Below are 24046 nucleotides of genomic sequence, written 5' to 3' on the forward strand. Positions count from 1 at the left end.
TGATATGTGTGTTCCGTGTCAGAATGTCTGTTTTTGTCTGTTTGACTCCGCCCACTGCCCAATTTAACCATTAGTATTTTGACACCCCGGGTTGCCAGTTGTCACAAAACACAGTGTATTGCTGCTATGGAAGTGAGCAAACAAACTGCGTCAGAGATCGCAGATTGTACCCAGCATTCATCTAAAAAGATCTATGACCAGAGGCACATTAAAACTCAGATTCATTTAACTAATCAATTTACAGTGTAAAGCCTAGGGCTGGGTAAAAAATATCGATATCTCGATATTAATCGATTCTCATTTTTACGGAATGATATCGATTCTTAAATCCCAAGAATCGATTAGTCTAGCCTGTTTCCAATTAATGGACGGAACGTTGAAGGGCACTTCCCTTCCAATATATCGCAATAAGCATTGTGCTTTGGTACTTTTAATATGAAACAAAGTCTCAGATTTCAAATGTTGTCCATTGTATTGCAGTATTCAAACAATAAATGCCGTTTTGGCGCTGTTTAATGTGGAGTGACAGATCGCTGTAGCGCCTCAGTTCAACAGGCTCAATCAGTGTTTCAGCCGCGCAAAGATGTCAATATAACGGCTTGTAAACAATGTCACATAACGTCACATTTACCTCAAAAAAACATTCGGTGACCATAAACTCATTAGTCAGATAGAAAAATAAACTGTAGAGTTGAATTGAGTTGAGAATTGCTAAATATATGCACCATATAACATAGTCATTGTAAATTTTACTGTTCTTCAATGTTTAATTTATGTTTGAATAAATCCATCAAGTTTTTATGACAGTCACCATTATGTTTATATTTCAAAAAAACTAATTGAAGTAGAAATATTATTATGTAATTGTAACTTTATTATTTTAAAAACTTCATTAAGTGTAATTTTAACAAATCAGTCAATTTTAATTTTCAATATTATAGTAATGTAGCACCAACTTACTCTCATGTATATTTTACAGCATTAGTTGAGAGATTTTTTTCCTTGAGAAAATTTGGCATGTACTGTACCTGATAATATATATCCAAAATAATCAATATCGAATCGGTAATCGAATCGAATCACAAGCTTGTGAATGAGAATCGAATCGAATCGTGAAATTTGTGTCAAACCCCAGCCCTAGTAAAGCCCGTCGCCTTCTATTGTTAACTGCGATCATTCCTGTTGCATATCCTCAATCTGGTAACCCACGTGAGTGAGGAGTCTGAGGGGGAGGGGCAATTGAAACAAGGCTCTCCAATATTTCGAATTTGGACTGCAGTACCCATTTCAACCACTAGCTGTCCATATTACATACTGCACCTTTAATTGCAACTTATCTTTACTAGAATATTACATTTGCTTAAAAAAAATAAATAAAATGAGAGTGTTAGCTGCTCCAGCAAAACTCGCTGCCGCAATGCCATGATGTTGCTATGTGGTTGCTAGTGCATGCTGGGTGTGCTGTTGTGAAAAAAATCAATAAGCCAAAATAAACTTGTAAGGATGCTAGGGTGTTTTAGCATAGGATTACGCTACATTAATGATTTGAGATGCCAAATTTTAATACTCAGAATTGAGGATTATTGAAGTCCCTAACCTTATGTATTATGAAAACAGCATTTCTAAATACATTTATTACAACACTAAATATAAGTATGACTTCCATCAAAGTCTCATTTTCCAGAACAGGCCTTTTCCTCTGTTTTGGCAGGATGAGCATCACCAGTGAATATTCTGAAAGGGGGAGACGGTGGTGCTTATAGAGGGGGATAAAAAATCATTACCATCATCCTCATTAGAGAAGAACCAATTGTCCAATCAGCACACAGCTCTGCAATAGGGCTCCAAAAGGCACCCCCAGTTGGCTGTCGCTAGGAAACCACAGAACCGGGGGGGCTCGCATGCGTGTGTTAGATGGAGAGAAACAGGGAGAGAGAGAGTGCGTCTGTGCCTGGCGACTGGGACGGTGGATGCTAGCGGTGATCTGGCAGGATTGGGGTGCAGAACGCACACTAGACAAAGAAGCATTAGGGTCCTGAGGCATGGGGCTCACCACGGGGCCAAACGGAGCTCGTGCTGCCCCTCAGAAAAGGTAGGAGCTGGGTTTTTGTCTGGAAGGTGGGGCCTTGGCTAACCTGGATGTCTGTGAAATCTCTCAGTGCATGCATATTGATGCACGTCTGTCTTCCATTTCCATCCTAATCCTTCCATCTTACCTAATGTCCTTGTAACTTTTTTTGCTTTTGGAACGGATTGTTAGTTTGTTCTGTGTTTTGGAATTACTGACAGACTTATTTTTAGCTCTACTAAAGGTGACTGCATTTAATAGTTGTTTAAACTGTACGCTGTAAAGAGCCTCTTATTGGCTGGATGCATATTGTTGGTTGGACCGGAAGCCTTAGAGGGGCCCGGGACTTGGACTCAACATAAGAGCTTCCCTCTCATTAGTAGACCCACTCAAGTGCTAAATATGAACCAAGCAGGCTTTAATCATGACTGTATGGCATTTCATGATGCATTTCCACCATAGCACATAGCACAGCTGGTAACATCCAAAAAGACTGTGATGGAGTACTACCATACTACGTGTACTATTTCTGCAGTATATAGTATGCAGTATACAAACTCTGAAAATGCATGATATGACATCAATGTATGACATTCTTTCAAAAAATTTCCCAATTTCACTTTCCAGTTCCAAATTATGAATTCGCCAACATCAACTGCAAATATCGCATTGTTTACATTAAACGCATATATATATATATATATATATATACACACACACACACATATATATATATATATATATATAATAGTATAAATATATTTAAAAAAAATTAAAATGACAAAAACTGATTATTCGCTGAATTAAACATGCAAAGTAGGGTGGTCATGTGACATTTAGCATACTATTTGAATCCTTTATTGTACTGTATACTTATATGAGCACAGTATGCAGTAAGGAGCATGCTAGTATGCCACTGCAAACACACTAAAGTAAACTTGTGCAAAACCCAGTGTCTTTGTGCTTGTACAACGTTTAATAATATTCTAATTCTGTAACCATGTTCCCAGATATCCCTATGGCCTTTCCATTAATGCATATTAATGAGGCTCAGGACTTATATTTAGACTATCTAATTACAATGCCCAACTTCATTAGTTCTTTGGATCACAGGAAATGGCTTAGGGGGAGGGCTCATTGATATTACACCATTTCTTGGTGTAATAACAGACCTAGAAAGGGGGGAGGCATAATGGTTTGTTGTGGGTAAAGAGGGGGCGATTCGGGGTAGATAGGGAGGGGGTGAAGAGTGTGTGGGGTTAGTGGCTCTCAACCACATGCGTGTGAGTAATTAAATGAGTATAATTGAAACCATGCCACACTTCCCTTCTAAAGCCCCCCCCCCCGCCCCTGCACTCGTTCTCTTTCTGTCCCCCATCTCAATCCCATTACCACTTTCTGTCCCTGAATAACAAACCCCAGAAGACAGAGAGACAGAAAGGAAAGGAGAGAAGTCATTTAAACATTAGTGCCTATGGCGATTCTGGTGATGAGATTTAGTTGGGTGGGTGAACCCTCAGCCCAGGCACCTATTTTTCATTCATTAGCCCTGATTACATGCTTCATGTTTATATGATGGGATGAACCGACATATGACTCTCTTGTGATACTTGTATCTATGTCTAAGTTTAAAGAATGTTTCAGATTCAAAACAAGCTCTGTCCACTGCATCTGTGACATGCTGTTGATTATCACAGAAAATGAGTTGGACTCGAGCTGGACTAAAAACAGGCATTATGTTTATAGAATGCACTTATAATGGAAGTTATTAACGCATTCTGGAAAACTGGGCTTTGGTAATGTTTTCGAAATACTTAGGTCTCTTATTTTTACCAAATCTGCATTTATCTGATCAAGTAAAACAGTAATATTGTGAAATATTATTACGATGTAAAATAACTATTCTCTTTTATATTAAAATGTAATTTATTCCTGTGATGCAAAGCAGAATTTACAGCATCATTTGCTGCTCAATAAACATTTCTTATTATCAATGCTGAAACAGTTGTGTTGCTTCATATTATTATGGAAACTGTGATACCTTTTCAGGATTTTGATGAATAGAGTTTGAAAGAACAGATTTTACTTGAAATTGGAAACTTTTGTAACAATAGTAATTGTCTTTATTGCCACTTTTGCATCAACTGAATGCATCCTTACTGAAACTTATCAACATCTTTCTCCAAAAAAGAAAAAATTACCGACCCTAAATTATATATTACGTGTATATACTGTATATATATTATTATAGAGAGAGAGAGAGAGAAATAAGCAAATGTGCAATTCCCTTGGCCCAATCAATAAGTGCATTACTGTAAATAGAATTAAAAGTTGAAATGAATGTCTGTGGTAATCAAGAGCATGCTGAAAAAGCTTGACCAATATAATTTATTTAATCACTCGGTATAAAAGCAGACTGAACCAAAAAAAGTAATGTTTTGTTGATGCAAGTATTGTTTGACAACCTTTAGCGTGGTTCTGTATCGCATATTGACATGGGAAACTCTTCAGACTGGATGTGTAATCCATCTTCCATGACCGTTCATGTGCCGGTAACTGGAGACTGCTGAGAAAAAAGGTTTACTGAAATGTAACACTAGGGCTGGTTTTTGAACGATACCTAGCCCTATGTAACACTCAAATTCAGTGTCCGGGATGAACTCAAATGCAATTATAATGTAATTTCCAGAAAAGTACAGTATGCCAATGAAGTGATGTTTACATCTTAGGCTACCAGCTCGGACCTTTCTTTTGTATATTAACTTTATAAAAAAGTACTGTGATGGTATCAAATGGTAATACCATGATACTTTGCTATTTACCAAATACAGATACTGAATGACTGCTGTATTTATAGATCATGGTATTTACATGATAATTCAAAGTATTTCAAAGAACACTATGGTACTACCATTAGTAATAAAACCGAAACCCTGATATGGCTTATTGTGATTTTCAAGGCCTTGATTTAATAATATATATATATATATAGTTATCATTTTTTATAGCCATATTGATATATAATCACAAAATTCTGGCCAAATTGTGCAGCACAGTGAAAAATAAATATATAAATAATTAATTGCATTTTCAATTGCTATTGAATTTTTTATTTAAAAAAACACTTTTTTTCCCAAATCATGCAGCCATAACTACCATGGTACATATTCAAAAACACAGCATTACCTTGGTACTGTGTAAATAACATGATAGTACTATGGTACTCTTTTTTGTTAACACATCAAATTTCATAACTACCAACTAGAAATTGTTTCAGTGTCTCAACGATCTCAACAAAAGAAGGCAATTTTAGTAACTGGAATTGACCAATTCTTATTCTCTGTCTGTCTCAGCTTGCGTCGAGTGTGGCAGCGGGGCGGTCGTGGTTCAAAGGTGAGGCATCGGGGCGGCACAATGGAGGGCGAGCAGAGCACTCCTGCCTCCAGTGCCAGCAGCAGTACAGGCACCAGTACCTCCACCACAAACTCCACAGGCACCTCCACTGCCAGCACTGTCAGCTCCAGCAGCAGCAGCACGAGCAGCGGAAGAGCGGCCGTTCCACAGATATCTGTATACAGCGGCATACCTGACCGACAGACTGTACAGGTGCACGTCACACTCACCCTAAAACATTACCATCACTTCAAATATAGACAACAGAGTTCAGAAATGCATAGTAATCGTGTTGATAATATTTGCGTGCATGTTTGCGATTCACCACATCTCTCTTGTCAAACTTTCTTGTATAATCACTCACCGCATTGCACCACACATCACTTTTTTATTGCTTAAATGTTTAATTATTGGACTTTTAATCCATACTGCCATCTGCTGGTGTGTTTATTACTGCAGTCAGAAGGGGAAAGACAATGATTTCCATGCTTCATGTTCATATTTTTTCCTCTGTTGTGGAGTTATTGTTTATTATTGACTCAAGGGTTGACCTTTGACCTCTCCCTACTAATAAATTAAGAGGCTGGGAATTAGACACTGTTGCTAGATTTCAGCCGAATGTAATATTAATAATCTTTTATCCTATTTAAACACAGTAATAGTAGTACATTTATGAGTAAATCTCTTTATTTTTTAAATAATAACAATAATAGTAATATGAAGGGTCCTATACGTTGCTGTTATTATTATTAATATTAATATTGTTATTAATAATGATGATGATGTAGTATAGCACACATCATGCATAAAATGCTGCTCAAAGTTATTCACATGACATGAGTTACTGGCAAAAATGGCAACATCCAATCAATCCAAAGTAGTTAAATTATTTAAACTGCACCCCCCATGTTCACTTAATTGTGTAAAGAGACCTAACTATATTTCTATCTTTAAAAATTGTGATACATATGATAGTGACATAAAATGTACTGGAAACAGGTAAGACCCAGCTGCTTCATTCAGAGTATTCTCAGTTCAGTGCACGATCAGACACAAGCAGCACTGCTCATTAAACTCAGTTCAGGCTGCACTCTACTCACACCAAGACCAGGGGTCAGGAATCCTGTTGCCTAGCAACTGTGCGGTTGTGGGCAGTTCAGTGAGGACATAAAGGAAGTGCGGGATGACGGAGAACATATTATAGCTGGGAGAAAAAGATAGGAAGCTATCATTAGTGATGAGAGCGATGCACTTATCTACACTGTCATCATATACAGAACATGTATTTTGAACGTCTGCTCTTTTTCAGGTATTTTGGCATCTTGTTTTGATTTTATTCTGAATGTTTTTGTCATATTATGGCATGCTAGCTCAGAATCATTGGCAACTGTTAATCTAGGTAGGTTCTCATTCCTTGTCCACAAGGTTTGCAATCTTTATTAAATAACACTATTATTAGAGTATGACAATACAAAAATGTATTTTTATATTGGATGTTTAAGTATCTATTTGGTTGTCATTAAACAAAAATATCATCAAATGTAACTGTTATCCTATACAGTGTCAATGAGTTGTTGTTCTTATTCGTTATTAGACTTGCATTCAGGTATTTTGGCATCTTGTTTTGATTTTATTCTGAATGTTTTTGTCATATTATGGCATGCTAGCTCAGAATCATTGGCAACTGTTAATCTAGGTAGGTTCTCATTCCTTGTCCACAAGGTTTGCAATCTTTATTAAATAACATTATTATTAGAGTATGACAATACAAAAATGTATTTTTATATTGGATGTTTAAGTATCTATTTGGTTGTCATTAAACAAAAATATCATCAAATGTATCTGTTATCCTATACAGTGTCAATGAGTTGTTGTTCTTATTCGTTATTAGACTTGCAGTGGCATATGTGCATAAAGAAGCCTTGTAATACAGTGGCTAATATTAGACATCTTCCTATTAAATTAATATTATGATAATATAACCATATTAAACATCAAGGCTGACCTTGAAAGCAATATGGGAAATGAAATACAACAGAAGAATCAGAGATTCGCTTCTTTTTCTTGTTGCAGTTCATTTTCAGACCAAAAGGAGGAGACAAATGCATATTATTGAGACTTTGTGTGATGAAAAAAAAATTGCTAAGTAAACATTAAAAGATTAGGATTGTAATCTGACCTATAACAAACATTGGACACCACCTTGAATCACAGCTTGCAACTTGCAGCTACTTATGATTTAAATGTCAACTTTGTCACACATTTTTTATCAAAGGTGAATACAATAGACAATGGTTGACATACAGCAAAGGTACAGAGCTATAAAAAATGCAGACATGTCTCCACATTTATATTGAAATCTCTGACTTTGATTGGTATCTTGGCAAATATGAGCAGAGTTTGAGACACTACTGAGATTGAAACTCTGGAGTAGACGTGAGATTACCAAAAAAACAACAACAACAACAAAACCTTTAGAATCTGGCGACTTCAGCTAAAGTCTCCATTTGCACTCCATCTAATCTCATCGCTCTCTATACGTGAAGCAAGAAAATAGTGAGATCGAATCAGGTTTCTCACTTTTCCTCTGTCTCTCTTGAATGGTAGGTGATCCAGCAGGCTCTACACAGGCAGCCCAGCACAGCGGCACAGTACCTGCAGCAGATGTATGCAGCTCAACAGCAGCATCTGATGCTGCAAACGGCAGCTCTACAGCAGCAGCACCTCAGCACAGCGCAGCTGCAGAGCCTCGCAGCAGTGCAGCAGGTCAGTTAGCATCCATAGTCTCCTACAGCAAGCATAATACTCCCAAATATTCACTTACTCTCTCTGTCATGTTTCTCCCTCTTAGGCCAGTTTAGCAGCCGGCAGACAAAACCAGAATGGGACCTCATCTACGCAGAGCGGGCCATCGCAGACCACAGTAAGCTTTTATTTGGAAGCAGCCTCTAAAAACAAGCACATAATCACGTCAATATCTTTGTTTGCATGTGACATAACATTCAGGCTGCTCATGTCACAACTCTTGTCTCTCAGATTAATTTAACCACGTCCCCTGCCGCTGCTCAGCTGATCAGTCGTGCCCAGAGTGTAAACTCCACCCCCTCTGGGATCTCCCAGCAAGCTGTGTTGCTAGGCAACGCCTCTAGCTCCACCCTGACAGCCAGCCAAGCTCAAATGTACCTGCGAGCACAGATGGTGAGCATACCTTTATAGCCAAAAACACAAGAATCTTTCATGTTTGTGAGGTTGCTTTCCATATTTTATGTATATTTAAGGAGTGAAATACTCACTTTTAATCAGTCATTGCTTTTTGCTAAATGCCAGAAATAAGTAGGATGAATTCAGCTATATTAGGCCACTGATAATTGGTGTGAACATCATTTTACTGTGTTTTTAAAGTAACGTTAAATGTACTGTCTAGATAATTACTCCAAACTTTTTCAACGTACACAATAAAACAGTCCAAAATGAAAATAATAATGATCTGCTAAATGTAAATATAATGGTGTAAACAACAATAGTTCTAATAATTAATAAAGATATGCATAATGCATGTTTTTACTGTTGTAGTCTAATGATCACCTGGTTATTACAGTGTCAAAAGGAAGAAATGATGCAACAATTAGAAATGGTTCTGCATATTGGTTATTCAGACATAAAATGTGCATTACATCAGTCATAAAAAGGCCATATCAGTCAATCTAGTGGCACGATTTACTTGAATTCATCCAACTAAGAGGTTAAAATCAGGGGGGACAATAGCACTCCATATACCTTCTAAGTGAACTATAATAATTTTGCTTTACTTAAAGCCTTTATGTGTAATGCATCATAAGAGTAGTTTTAATGTATTTATTATGCATTGTAATGCACCTTATAACGCATGGTATGTTTTAAAAAATAATTTTAATCACAGTTATAATACATTTATAATACTCACTAATCTACTGACTGTTAAACCTGTAGAAAGTATAATGCATTATAACTCATGATGAACAAACCTTCAAATATTATAATGCATTTTACCTTTGGTTACAATTATTTATAAAAAAGATATAATGCATTACAATGTACATTATAAATACCTTTATAATGTGTTATACATAAGGCTTTAAGTAAAGTGGTACCACAATTTTTCTAGGGATAAGCTGTTTGATCAATAATGATGATTCCAATTATTTTTATGTTATAGCCAGTAACTGATGCTGGCCTATCAATTTATGCATCCAAATGTACTACAGAAAAGGGCTGATATTTAATACTTTGGTATTAAATTGCTTCTGGTAATTAGTAGTTTATTAGTTACCTAATCGTTAATTTTTTTAAGGGGTCATATGATGTTGCTAAAAAGAACGTTATTTTGTGTATTTGGTGTAATGAAATGTGTTTATGCAGTTTAAGGTTAAAAAAACACATTATTTTCCACATACTGTACATTATTGTTTCTCCTCTATGCCCCGCCTTTCTGAAATGCGTCGATTTTTACAAAGCTCATCGGTCTGAAAAGTGAGGTGTGCTCTGATTGGCCAGCTATCCAGTGCGTTGTGATTGGCCGAATACCTCAAGCGTGTGACGGAAATGTTACGCCCCTCACCATATTGTGATGCCCTGTCCGGCTGGAGCAACAAGACAAAAACATTAAAACCCATTATAAACGAGGCATTTGTTGCATCCAGTGGGGACATAATTATGGATTATAATGACTTATACTGTCTTTTTAGGCATTGCGTTGCATCGCGCCGCGTAAACATAAAACCACGTCTGCATTTCTGATCGGAGAAATTACAAACAACAAGCGCTACTCTACACTGTCCAAAACTCGCATTTGAATCGTCAGTGGCAAATTCTTTAAATATAAAAAACGTACTTACAGTCTGTGAGTCAGAACAGCCGGCATTGTAGTCTACTCTCCCAGGATCAGGAAACAGTCCTCCATAAAATGCGCTGCACACATCTGAATATTTGGGTTGAACTGTTCCGGAACAGTGTTGTAGAGACTTTAGTCTTTGCAACTTTACAGATCTTCTTTATGCACCAAGAGCTTGTAACACTCCAAAGACAAAGGAAAAATTGAAATCGCATCATATGACCCCTTTAACTGAAAAAAGAATCCTAATATTATCTGCTTTTATTATTAACCAGCGGATCCTGATAATTAAAACTGCTATATTTATGATGGTTGATGCTGCATGAGCATTCGTTGGCTCCTGTGAACACTTTCTAGATCATCCTAGATCAACCCAAGTATGATGGAGAGTTTCCTGAGGACGTGGTGTTAATGAGCATCTTTATGTGTGATTAATTTAGGCTCAGCAAAGTAATCTTGTGCATGTAGCCAGGAGTCTGGGCCGAGCCGTCCCTCTGTCCCCTCAGCTGATTCTGGCTCCTACAGCTACAGTAACTGCTCTACAGTCTGACACTAATACAGCCAATAACACACAGTCTGCCTCCACACAGGTACACACACGCATGCTGATATACACTACTGTAATACATGCACATTCAAACGTACCCACGATTTCTTATTTGCATTCATGAATATGCTGTGCTTAAAACAATTCTCTTCATGAAACATTCATAAAATTGTGGATTTCTTGAATCACAATTCCTAAAGGAACATTTACAGAATTACTTGGTATTATAATATTGAACATTTATTGTACATGTATTGATTCAGCAGACTTGTTTATCCAGAAATACTTTAAGGAATCAATGCTAAAAGATCCTAAAAGGAATATTATACATTACCAATATACCACAACACAAATTATATTTTATATTTTGATCTTTTAGTTTGTCAGTAGGATAAAATACTTCTTATTTGATTAGGATTACGATCATTATGACTGGCTCCAAATTATAATAACAATTTCAAAAGGAATATTGTGCATATTACTTTAGGATCTTTAGCCTATGTGATTCTGTGCAAAATATAACTTTAAATACTACAACTCAAATGTTTTGTTATATTTGAATTTAAAGGTTTATTGGCCGATTTATGACTGTCACAGGTACAGAACCTTGCCCTGCGCAACCAGCAGGGGGTGCCTTCCACCTCTCAGTCCTCAGGCCTCCAGGCACTGAGTTTAAAGCAGACCCCTGTCTCCATTCAGCCCACCCCGCTCATCAAGACACCCAGCCAGAGTGCTTCCTGCTCAGACACTGGGAAAAACAACGTGAACGCTGCTTCCTCGGATGGAGTGAAGAAGGGAGAAGAAGGGCAAACAGAGATGAAAGCAGTTAACATGAGTCGTAATGTGTCCTCGTCACATCCCTTAATCGCACCAGGTAAACTCAGACCCATATGGCCTATAGTGCTGCTAAAAATATTGCAACACTTATGCTATTTCCTAACCCTAAAGTAAACTATTACACTTTGCTGAGGCATTTTTTGCAATGACGAGTGTTTTTTAGTGGATTTAAGAAGTTACAGTGACGTCTCTCACTTTGGTTAACATTTGAGCCAGTAATGTTGCCATCAAGCACCTTTTGTCAGACGTGGTCCAGAAAATGTTGTGCGCGCACATTTGGTCTTTAAACAAACCGAAAGGTTCACTTCACTTCAACAGAAATGCTTTCTGACGTGCACTCTAATAAGATCCAGCTTCACTTGTCTGTCCATCACATCACACAGTAAGTACCAAAGAAAGGAGAAATGCACCCAAGGCTAAATTTGTTCTACATGGCTTATGCTCAAGTGCATTAAAGCATACGTGGCATTTGAAGGGCACACACTTTCTCAAATAAGTCTTTCAGTACCTGTCAACATCTGACATACACGCCATCCATCATTCCACTGGTCTCTAATCATAACAGCTCAAACAGGGCAATTATCCTGCACATTTAGAAGCAGGTACTTGGGCGTGTCGAGGCCGGTAGAGACTTTGCTATGTGTTTAGTTGTGCTTTGGTAGAAGACTAAAAAAGGCCTCAGATTTTTGTTTACAAAAAATAAGTATCTTAGGGTAGCTCCAGAGTCTAATATTAGCACCAGTCAAGTGCCAAAAGAAGTAAAAATAGGCCTTTTGTGGAGTATTGTGTGACCAAATTAAATCCAGGCCATAAAAAATTGTAATAAAACCTTAAAACTACTAATGCAAAATACATTTTCACATCCATTCCCAGAAAGAGAGAAAAAAGATGAAAAAAAAAGAAAATGGCACAAAAAGAAAAAGCTTTCGCATTCCAGAAAAGAAGAATTCTGGAATAAAATTATTCATAAATATTGATGGCTGTGACTAATGGCTACTGGCTATTTAAAAGAGGTCATGTGTAATGACACATTTACGTCAACTCGATTCATTTCAGTTTCTCATTAGAGAGCTGCATTTCTTTCACATTATACTATGTCAGTGATCATTTGCAGGTCTAAGGTTTATGCCACTGTTTATGCACACAAATGAATGAAGATTAAACAAGCTTTCAACTTGATTGAACAAGTGTGTTTGAGAGGGTCCAAGTGAGCCTCAGTGGAGAGGAAGGGTAAAAACCTGACATGTGTGTTGGGATGTAGTTTCCATAGCAGTGTGCTCCAGAGAGTTGATGTGATGCGTGTTATGATTCACGGTTTTCCCCTTGTGCATTAACGATATTCACAGAAACTCATCCTGGATTATTCTCTTAGATGAATCGTTCAGTTTGCTTTTAAGAAATGTCCAAAATGTTATAAAAATCTGAATATTAGATAAAAAATTATGTGAATGTGGATACTGGAAAGAGACTGGACTGGAGATTTTGCTCTAAAAAATCTAACTAATTGCTTATACATCTCTTTAGAATATGATTCCCAACTGACTGTCAGATTTCACTCCTCGCTTTTGTTTTGTAGGAACTGGCAAAGTCAAAACCAGTAAAAATAGCTCGTTTTGAAGTTGAATGTATTCTCTATTTTGATACTTTTGTTTGTATCAAATAATTGAAACTATTCTATTGAATACAACCACACACTAGAGGGCTTGTTAAAAGAAAGTAGGAAAGAAAAGAGCCAGATATTAACATACCGAATATTGTACTGCACTCAAACTACTAAAGTGAAAATGACATTACTTATTGTAGAGAAAATGCCACCACACAGGAAAATCTTGCTCAAAAATTGCTTCTCATGGCTCAGGAAACTGAGCACAGTTTGAGATGCTGATCTCTTCGAAAACCCTAGAGGAGACGCAGGTCTTTTATCTCAGGTCTTTATCTAGGATCTTTATTTGAGGAAAAGTGTGTCTATTCACAAGAAACATATTAGATTTGGCCCATCATGTGAGAAAAAATAGATATTGTATGTCTTCAAGCATATGTCATTGTTTTAATGTGTTATGTGTTGTGGCTTTGCATATAGTTGAACGTTCGGCAGGAAATTTCGGGGTTTTCCAGGGTTGCGCTCTGCAGGGAATAACTCATCAACTCCTTATTCTGAACATCCGGGAGAAAGAAAGAGTGAGAGAAAGTGAGCACAGAGGATTAAGTCATCTGAACACACCATCCCACACCATTCACATTAGACGGAAGAACATTCCCACACTGAACCTTTTCTGTTTGCTATTAAGAGTTTTAAAGAAAGACTGTATTTGTTCCTGACGTCTGCTTCCCATATCCGGTGTTCATTTCATGTGACAGAACACACACACGTATATATATAAACATAAAAACCACACGCTAGCTAACTTTCCAGCCAGTTGGAGTTCTTCAGATTCTTTTACCGCTCATAAACTTTTGAGGTTGTGATCTCAACGTGCCCAACCCACAAGGTTTTGTGTTTGAATGTTCTCCTGCTGAGTTAATATAAAATTTTAACACACTTTCCTGCAAGTCCTCCAGTCAAACATAGTTTTAAAACTCATCCAGTTTCCAATGTCGTAGTCCTGGATACAGAATTTGTACTGGAAAACCCAAGCACAGAGACGAATGTTATTAGATACAGCAAAAAGGTCAAACTGAACAACAAAATAAAATAATTTTTTTCAAAAAAAATGTATTGAGATATAATCAAGGTTCCCACACATTGGACTCAAGGAATTGCAATGACTTTTCCATGTACTTTCCAGATGTTTATGATTTCCTGGATAACTATTTGAAAGAATCATTTATATTCAGACTGATTCACTACTGAATCAATCAGATGGATTTGTGAACTGGTTCGAAATGGATTAATTGACTAAATGAATTTGCTTACAAATCAGAATTAACTTATGGCTTGCAATGTCAGTGTCAGGATAATGGACTGTCTATGTCATGTTTTGCCCCTGTTTCTGTTCCCTTATTTGGTCATGTTCCTGTCCTCGTTTTGTTAATTAGTTTGATTAGTCATCCCATACACTTGTGTTTCCCCAATCATCCCCTGTATTTAAGTCCTAGTCTGTGCAGTCTGTCTCTGTCGGTTCTACTTGTTATGTTTATGTGTTTCCTGCCGTTCCCAGTGTTGGATGTACCGTGTTTCTTGGATTAAAGACTGTTTCGTTTATTCCTCGTCTCCATCGTTCCTCGCCATCACAGATTGTGACAGAAGAACCAACCAATAACAGTTACCACCGTGTTTTCCCCTTCGTTTGTTTCCTCGTTTTTCTCAGTGTTTTTGTTTCCGTTGTGTTTCCCTCATGGATGCCCTCCTTCGCCCGGAATTTCTCCTCCTCCTGCTGGAGCAGGGGGAGAGATCGTTCGAGTACCATACGAGACTGTTCCAGCTGCTAGCAAGCACCACCAGCTACCCGGACAACGCGCTCTGTGCATTCTACGACGCCAGTCTAAACATCGAGTGCAGAGCGCCGTCGTCTGAAATGGTCCTCGAGCGGATTTCACCGCCTTTGTGGAAAGTAGAGCCCAAGCCACCAGACCAGGTGCGAGAGCCGACGACAATGCCCGCCACGAGGGAGAAAGCCGAGGACGGTGTGAGCGCGGAGAGGAGCTCCGCCCCCTGCACCGCGGCTCCACCTTAGTCCTCAGTCGCTCCGGCACCACTGCGGATCTCCGCCTCGGGCTCCTCCACCACCTGCTCTGCCGTCATTGGTCGGCCCCCTGGAGTCGGTGGCCATTCCTCCTCCCTCCGTCGGCTCCACCGTGGGTCGACATTATGGCTGTGGCCTGGGTCCTGCTTTGCTCCTCCTGCTCAAGGCCCCTCCTGTCTCCTCCCTCCTTTGTCACCTCCCTGGCCTCTGTCTGCCGCCCCCCTCCCAGGTGTCCGTCCTCCTCCGGAACCTCCTCCCAAGTTCCCACCCACGCCTCCCTCTGTTGTTGCTACGGTGCAAGGACGCACCTTCCGGGAGGGGTGTATTTAAGTCCTAGTCTGTGCAGTCTGTCTCTGTCGGTTCTACTTGTTATGTTCATGTGTTTCCTGCCGTTCCCAGTGTTGGATGTACCCTGTGTTTCTTGGGTTTCATTTATTCCTCGTCTCCATCGTTCCTCGCCATCACAGATTGTGACAGTCAGTTTAACAAGAGCATTATTTAATTAAAAACAAGAGCATACTGATAATAACGTTTAAAGAAACAGTTTTTTAGAAAACACAATTTTAATATTCCCATGACCAAGGGAAACCTGTGCAGTTTAGGAGCTTACCTATGCCATCTTTAAAAAAAAAACATTGTCCAAATGTATGAAATTCCATGTAAACTTTACTGTCGTTTAAATTTGGAACTGTCAGTTTAATGTGTAGTCATGTGAAACAGTATGTGTATGTAATAGTAAGTGTTTGTCTGTGGTTTCTCCTTCCAGCGTATGCCCAAATCCAGCCGCAGGCCCTGATTAAGCAGCAACCACAACAGTTTGTCATTCAATCCCAAGCCCCACCCACCTCAAGAACCCAGCCTCAGTTACTGCAAACCGTCTCGGTTCAGCCCCACCAACAGACAGCCTCACTGGCCATCCAGAGCTCTGCTCAGACCTCATCGGTAGCAGGGATCATTCCGGTTTTGCCTAAACCAGCACTTCACAACCAGGGATCGGCTCAAAATCAACAGGCCACCATCTTCCATTCAACCGTAAGCCACCATGCACTCAGCCAGCACGGCTCACACACAGGCCTGGCCCATGCTAAAGCTCAACCGGTCCAGCTGACAGCCATCAATCTCCAAATCCAACCAGCACAACGCCAGGTAAGGGACTCACTTACTAGAGCCAGATTGTAGATTAAAGATAATGTGCCTCATTCATGAAACAAGAGCAGAACAAATTTTTGTGTAAATCTTTAGTAAAGCCGTTCTGACATAAACTTTCGAATTCATGAAAGTGTTCGTATTTTCAAAATGTTAGTTGGTACAAAAGAAATGTAAACCTGCTTCCTACCACGTGTAAATGGTGCATAAAGCGTAACGTGTTAGTTTTTTGGCAAACTAAAGACACTGCAGTTTGATGCACTACCATAGTAATATTTCACAAGTTTGTATGCCCTGTCTTTTTTTTGTAGCTGAGAATTGAAAACCGTTCAACTTTGGGTAAAACAGTGCTCGTCACTGTCATTTTTTACCTAGCCATCCAATCAATGTCGGAGGGGAGGGACAAACACTTCACCGACCATCTATCCTACTTGTACAATGACTGAACAACAATAAAGAAGCTAATATTGCTGGTTACTGCATTTTTATATTAAGTAATATTCTTCAAAATTAGATCCTAGTAATACGTTACTGCTGTGGATATTACAAATCATAGCAAACAAAGCGCCTGGAAAAATGCTGTGCCACCAAAGTTTTCTCAAATACCACCAACTGGCCATTTTCAGAAGAGCGCCAGGCTAAAAATGGTTTAGTGGACTCATGTTTTAATATTTTGAATTGAATATTTATTGTTAGGCATATGGCCTATTAGTCTTTTTGCATTTATGCAATGTACTGGAGCCAAACCTGAGAAGGGAGTCCAGAATATTCCACTGCGTTCCTGGACATGTAACTTACATAGTTGTAATTCATTGGCGGGGATTATGCTAATTGTGAATGAGCGTGCGCATGCGCCCTATTTACGAAGGATTAGATTTCATTAACATATGCATGTTTAACTATCAAATATGATGTTTATGAAGCATTTGTGTGCATGGAATGTCTGTTTTAGGGGCGAATTACTCTGAATTTACTCATATATTTACGCAAGTTTCATGAATGAGGCCCAATTTATAAAGTTCAGAAGCAACTAACTTCTTCTATAATATTTAGGCTTCAAGACTTGCTCAGGATGACAAGGAGAAGCCCACCTCTTTGGTGGTAAGAGAGATTTGTCTGCCAGTACAAATGCAGCCAACCACTACGACCCAAGGCACCGACCCCCCTGAACAATCCAAAATCGACACTGTTAACGCTACATCTCAAACTCAAGGTACAGTGGCCAAAGAGTCTAAATATGCAAGTTTACAAGTATAGTTTCATAATCAAACAATGCAGTCATCAAGAATTTAAGATTGAGAAGATGATTAATTACTAGGTGCAAGACCTCATGAAAACATACATACATACATACATACATACATACACACACAATCAATCAATTAATTTAGACTTCCGTGCTCATTAAAAAGGTGGATATCCTACAAATATTTTTTTATTATAATGTATACTTTGGAGAGATCAATAAAGACTGAGTGTAATACACTAACCAGTAAAACAAAATACAGTTGGAATAAAAAGTTATACATTTCAATGCATCAGATCACTTTTTGTGCAGCGGTTTGCTTGAAATGTGTGCTTGTGCTGCTATTTGACTTCAAACCGACTTTGGTGTGTTTTGTATTTTCTCATCTAATGCAATGACATTCATACATTGTATGTATAACTTAAGTGTTCAAATATTTTCTGAGGGCACTGTATCAAATACCACACAGCTTGCAGGCACTTGAGGAATTAAAGAATCACAGCTGCATTAAAATACAAAGCTTTTGACACCCACACGGTGAACCAGAATTGCCAAAAGAGAAGGCAGTAGGATGAGGGGTGGCATGCATTTCCCACGTACAGTAATATGGACCAGAATTGACTCTGGGCCAGTCACATGACTACCTTGCCTGGCAAAATGCACTAGCAGCCTTGCTGCCTAATCTGTCAGTAACTTAACAGACAAACTGGTTTTGGACCGGTTTTTGCTTTCCTACCTTCAGAAAATGCCCAATAAAGCCTGCATAGAAGACACAACCGCTGCCACCAGCCAGTGAAAGATTCATTGAACCTCTAGTCTTCAGAGTCATGTGACCCGCCGCTTCCAGGGAAAGAGTGAACCGCCTCTCTGGCAGAATGTGCAGCGCTTGTGCGTGGGAGTGGAGCACTAGAAAAGGAGCAGCGCACACTGCATGTTGCGTAGAATCGCACGCGTGGCGGAGTCTGGATATTCTGTCATTAATATAATCGCAACAGGCGTGTGGCAATGAGGCTCCCTCCGTGTTTTGAGACGGAATTGAAGAGCACCCCTGGGGGAAATGACTTTTTATTGCGCTTTGTCGGTAAGCTACAGTATGTCTTGACAGTCTTGTGTTTTGGAGCCAGTAGTTTTGGTTAGAGGGCTTAAAACAAAAACGCAGCGGTCTCTGGGCGCGTTTCTTTGAACTGTGTAGACTTGACACGCTGTTTTAAAACGCGACGCAGTTGACGCCAGTAGTGTCTACATGGCCCATTTAAACAGCGCAGACTGAACGCAGTAAAAATACAGCAGGAGAGATGTGTTCTTGTTTAAGTGATTTAAGTTTCAGACGCCTAATGATGGTGGGATGTTTCTTAAAGTAATAGTTCTCACAAAATGAAATCATTTACTCCCCCTCATGTCGTTATGTCCTTTCTTCAACGAACTTCAGTAAGGTTATGTCATTTGACATCTTGTCCATACAGTGACGGTGGATGCCATTACAAACACTTCAAATAAGTAGCCTACTCCACTTCAATAGTTTAAGTATTCTGATGTTATATGATAGTTTTTGTCTAAGGAACAGAACATTTTTGTCGTTATTGGTTGATAATCTTCCCCTCAGATGTTGCTCTCAAATATCATTGCGTCAAGATTAAAAATGGCGCGCCGCTCTAATTGGACGTCACTTGATTGATTTTGACGCGATTTACTTACAGACGTCAACTGTCTGATGTTCTACTTACAAAACGATTGCATACATAATGATAATAATAATAATGATGATGATGGGTTGTAATGGCATGGGAGAGTAAATTATGGCGAAAAACAAAAAACATATAGCTTTGGCTGGTTAAAGAGATATAATTTTCCAGTTTTATTTTCCAGCTGGACTATTCCTTAAACGTTCGTAAACTTTATAAGTGCAATGTTTGTATCGTATTTCCAGCAGCTGTTTTTTTTTTCCCCCGCTGATGTTTGTGCTGCCGATGTTGTTGTGGTTGCTATGGTGATGAGCCGACGCTTTGTTTCTGTGCTGCCAGGCTCTGTGGAGACAGCGCGGGACCCCACGGGAGCACCGGTGACACCGACCATGACCTCGGAAGCCCCAAGCGAGCCGCCTCCGGCAGCTGTGACGGGAAGTGTGGCACAAAACGGCGAGAACAAGCCACCCCAAGCCATTGTAAAGCCACACGTCCTCACGCACGTCATCGAGGGTTTTGTCATTCAGGAGGGAGCTGAGCCATTCCCTGTGAGTTGTAATAAAACTACTACTACTAATAATATTAATAATACTTTTAGAATAGTGGACTATTTTAGAATAATCTATAATAGTAATTTTAAGATAATAATAATAACAGTAATAACAACAACAACAACAGCTAAATAATAATAATTATTATTTATTCATTAATTATTATTATTAATAATAATTGTAACATTTAAATATTAATAAAATGTTATCTAATAATTATAATACAACATCAACAATAATAAATTTTTATTATTTGGTTAGTTATTTATAAAAAATTAATTATAAATACTAATATAAATTTAAACAGGGAAATTCACTCAATAATAATAATAATTGGTATTATTGTTAATAAGAATTATTGTTGTTCTAAAACTATTATTATTATTATTATTCATAACCATTTTAATGCAACACAACAACAACAATAAAACTTTTATTATTATTATTATTATTATTATTATTCTTTCAAAAGATTATAAAAAGTAATACGAATTTAAACTGAAAATTATTTCAATGATAATAATAACAATTGTTATAGTTGTTAATAATTATTGTTGTAGTTCCAAAATTAGTATTATTATTCACAATAATTTAATGCTACAATAATAATTATCATCATCATTGTATTATTATTATTCATTTATTAATTAATGGCTTTTTATTTGTTTTGCACATCATGTATTTGATTGTATGTTAGTGAGTTGACATGATTTGCAACACTGATCATCAGACTAAACTGTAGAAAAAAAATATTGTCTGTTACATTACATTTACATGTACATTTAGTCATTTAGCAGACGCTTTTATCCAAATGATTACAAATGCCTGTTGATCTGCTTATTCCAACCTAACACAAGGGCCTGTGCAGTATTCCAGTAATCAGCCTGACATCATTACGTTTGTATACTGTATTGTCAGGTGGAGAGACCACCGGTGCAGGCAGACAGCCCCAAGAAACCAGACACGCAGCTTCCCTCAGATCCAGAGAAAACAGCCAGCAGTAATTCCCTCAGTGCCACAAACTCAGACATGGAGGAGGCTGGACAACAAGGTAGACATTTCATTTAACAGAATCAAACAAATACTCTTTTTCTAAAATGCATGACCTTTTTAAGTGTCAGGGTTTCAAGTTTTGAAAGATTGGAAACCTGCATTGTTATGAACAAGGTAGCGTCATTATGCATTAGTGATAAGAGATGATAAGATATGGAATTTCCTGTTTGTGAACTTTACCATTGAAACTTTGTGTAATCAAGGTGCAGCATAGTAATGCCTCACCATTCCAGCGATTACACACAAACACTGTTTCAGCTAGTCATAAATAAACTGTAACTTAATACTTAACATTTGATCATTTTTCATCAGACACGAGGACTCAGGAGGAACCGGAGGAGCCCAAGCTCACATGTGAGCTCTGTGGATGGGTCGATTTTGCCTACAAGTTCAAACGTTCAAAACGCTTCTGTTCCATGGTCTGTGCTAAAAGGTTAGAGATTCAAAATCATAAAATGAAAATATCTAGAAATGCATGATTAATATATGTATGTATATATATATATATACACACACTTATTCATTCAGCTGCTATCAAACTGATAACTAATAATATATTTCTGTGATGTGCAACATTTTGATCTGTATTGTAATGTATAACCCTCTTGAACAGATACAGTGTAAGTTGCACGAAGCGGGTTGGTCTGTTCCACCCCGACAGAACTAAAACAACCAATCAGATAAATCAGTGGAGAAGGAGGAGGTCTCATAGTCCCAGAGGCAGGGAGGCCAAAAAGCAGGTGAACAGCTACTTCAGTACAGTGTGGTAGTGGTTCATCCCACAATGTTTTTGTATAAATATATAAAGTAAATCATCCTCATATAGTCTCTTGTTTTATCCCACAGCGGCTCTCTGTGCCTCAGCAATCTCAGGGAGAATCTATATCCTCACCGCTCCAATCTCAGCCTAGTCAAGGAGAGTCTAGCCCCTGCTCGGATATCTCCAGCTATGAGGAAGCAACTTCCCCGCTCTCTGTAGCCAGTTCTGGCCCAATCGTTTCTCAAGGTGGGCTCGCTGCTAACAATCCCGAAGAGCTTCCTCTCCTCAGTCAGCACTTCCTGCCAATTGACCCCACCAAATGGAATGTGCATGAGGTGTTTGAGTTCATTCGCTCTTTGCCAGGTAAGTCGCTCATATCATTTGGGTATATGTATATTTTGTACTATATTCCAAGTGCTCTAAAGACATTACTATTCAAAAGTTTGGGCTCAGTATGATTTTTCTTTAGGAAATGAATGCTTTTTTTTCAACAAGGATACATTCAATTTATCAAAAGTGACAGTAAAAAAACAGAATTAGTTTCAAATAAATGCTGTTGTTTGGGCCTTTCTGTTCATCAAAGAAGAAATGAAAAAATAAATAAATAAATAAAATTAATTAAGCAGCACAATTGTTTTTAACATAATGATAGGAAATGTTTCTTGACCGGCAAATCAGCATATTAGAATGATTTCTGAAGGATCATGTGACACTGAAGACTGGAGTAATGATGCTGAAAATTCAGCTTTGCATCACAGGAATAAATTACATTTTAAAATATATTAACATAGAAAATAGTTATTTTAAACTGTAATAATATTTCACAATATTGCTGTTTTTACTGTATTTTTAATCAAATAAATGCAGCCCTGGTGAGCATGAGAGACTCCTTATAAAAAAATATTTTTTTAAATCTTTAGAACAGTAGTGTATATACACATGCATGCACTTGATATGATATTGATATGATTCTGTCATTAAATATTACAATATAATATAAAGATGGGATAAAAAAGATAAATGGAAAGTTATGATGAAAGTCAGGTTTTCTACAACAATAAATGACTTCAAATTTATTAAAAAATATGCTGTTTAATGGTGCAAATTTTTGTGACTTCACAATTAGGTTGCCAGGAGATTGCAGATGAGTTTCGTGCTCAGGAGATTGATGGACAGGCCATGCTGCTACTGAAGGAAGATCACCTAATGAGTGCCATGAATATTAAATTAGGACCCGCCCTCAAAATCTTTGCTCGCATAAACATGCTGAAAGATTCCAAGCCTTGAAAAGGCAGCAAGTGTGTGTGTGTGTGTATATGTGTTCTCTAATGTCACTGACCTTGACCTAGTGACTACAGCACCCCAACTGCACTACAACATTATTTTTTTTATAATTAATATCTAAAAACTTTACACATATTGGGGCTAAAGCCCAAAACTGCACCTCCTCAAGAAAAGAACTGAAATAAATTCAGCTGGAACAGAAAATGACCCGACTACCTATGAAAAATCGCACAATAGTGACTTATACCAAATGGAAGGCATTATGAATCCGTGATTTGGAATTCTGACTGGGACTCTTAACTTAACTAGTAGTATCGGTGCTCAGAAGAAATCTTTGGACAATGTATGTAACACAACAGTGCTGTCCAAACAGAACTAATATTATCATGTGGTTTTACAATCCCACATCTTGGCCCAGATGTCTCTGGATTGTACATTTGTTGTTTTCAGGTATGATTTTGTCTTATTTGTACAGTACAAAAGCATCTGACATGTACAATATGTTTAAGTAAATTATTCTTACCTTTGTGTGTGTGAGTATTTGTAACAGAGTTGAATCACAACAAACTGGTGCTATTTCACTGTCACATTTACTTTGAGAAGACTTGAATAACAGAAGCACAGTAACAGAATATTCAACTTTAAACCTGAAAACCGATAAGAAGGGATCCAGTTTGAAAAATTCCTGTCAACAGCGCCTTATTCAATGTGTGTCCGTACAGACGCTCTGGTTTTGAGATGCACATTACATTGTATTTGTCTTGGATATTGGGAATGACGCTATGTTTGGTTTTAATTGTGCCCTGATTTGTCATTGTATGTTGCTAGAAAGGATTGTGATGATGAATTGTTTTTTGTACAATGCTTTGCGAAATGCCTGTATTTATCAGATGAATGAAATTTGTAATATAACATTTTTAATGAAG

General features: G+C 38.0%; 1 protein-coding gene across 2 annotated transcripts; it reads left to right on the forward strand.

Annotated features, from left to right (window-relative positions):
• The first annotated feature begins 2011 nt into the window (after window positions 1–2011).
• Window positions 2012–24046, forward strand: LOC107729766 (polyhomeotic-like protein 2). 2 transcript variants are annotated; one of them, XM_016540448.1, is made up of 16 exons: window positions 2012–2092; window positions 5422–5674; window positions 8069–8227; window positions 8313–8384; window positions 8498–8659; window positions 10772–10921; window positions 11476–11752; window positions 13796–13903; window positions 16165–16544; window positions 17598–17757; window positions 19812–20020; window positions 20942–21074; window positions 21389–21509; window positions 21690–21816; window positions 21923–22199; window positions 22963–24046. In XM_016540448.1, exons 1-16 carry the CDS (start codon window positions 2043–2045, stop codon window positions 23121–23123), a joined length of 2799 nt encoding a protein of 932 aa, XP_016395934.1. In that variant the 5' UTR covers window positions 2012–2042; the 3' UTR covers window positions 23124–24046. The 2 variants fall into 2 exon arrangements, with proteins under 2 accessions (XP_016395934.1, XP_016395935.1); XM_016540449.1 differs by lacking the exon at window positions 13796–13903.

The sequence above is a fragment of the Sinocyclocheilus rhinocerous genome, unplaced genomic scaffold, assembly GCF_001515625.1.
Source record: "Sinocyclocheilus rhinocerous isolate Xijiao unplaced genomic scaffold, SAMN03320098_v1.1 scaffold218, whole genome shotgun sequence".
NCBI lineage: Eukaryota > Metazoa > Chordata > Actinopteri > Cypriniformes > Cyprinidae > Sinocyclocheilus > Sinocyclocheilus rhinocerous.

Coding starts and splice junctions, on each gene's coding strand:
- LOC107729766 (XM_016540448.1), top strand. CDS start 2,043: ATGGGGCTCACCACGGGGCCAAACGGAGCTCGTGCTGCCCCTCAGAAA. Junction 8,385..8,497: donor GCGGGCCATCGCAGACCACA/GTAAGCTTTTAT, acceptor CTTGTCTCTCAG/ATTAATTTAACCACGTCCCC. Junction 17,758..19,811: donor CGCTACATCTCAAACTCAAG/GTACAGTGGCCA, acceptor CTGTGCTGCCAG/GCTCTGTGGAGACAGCGCGG.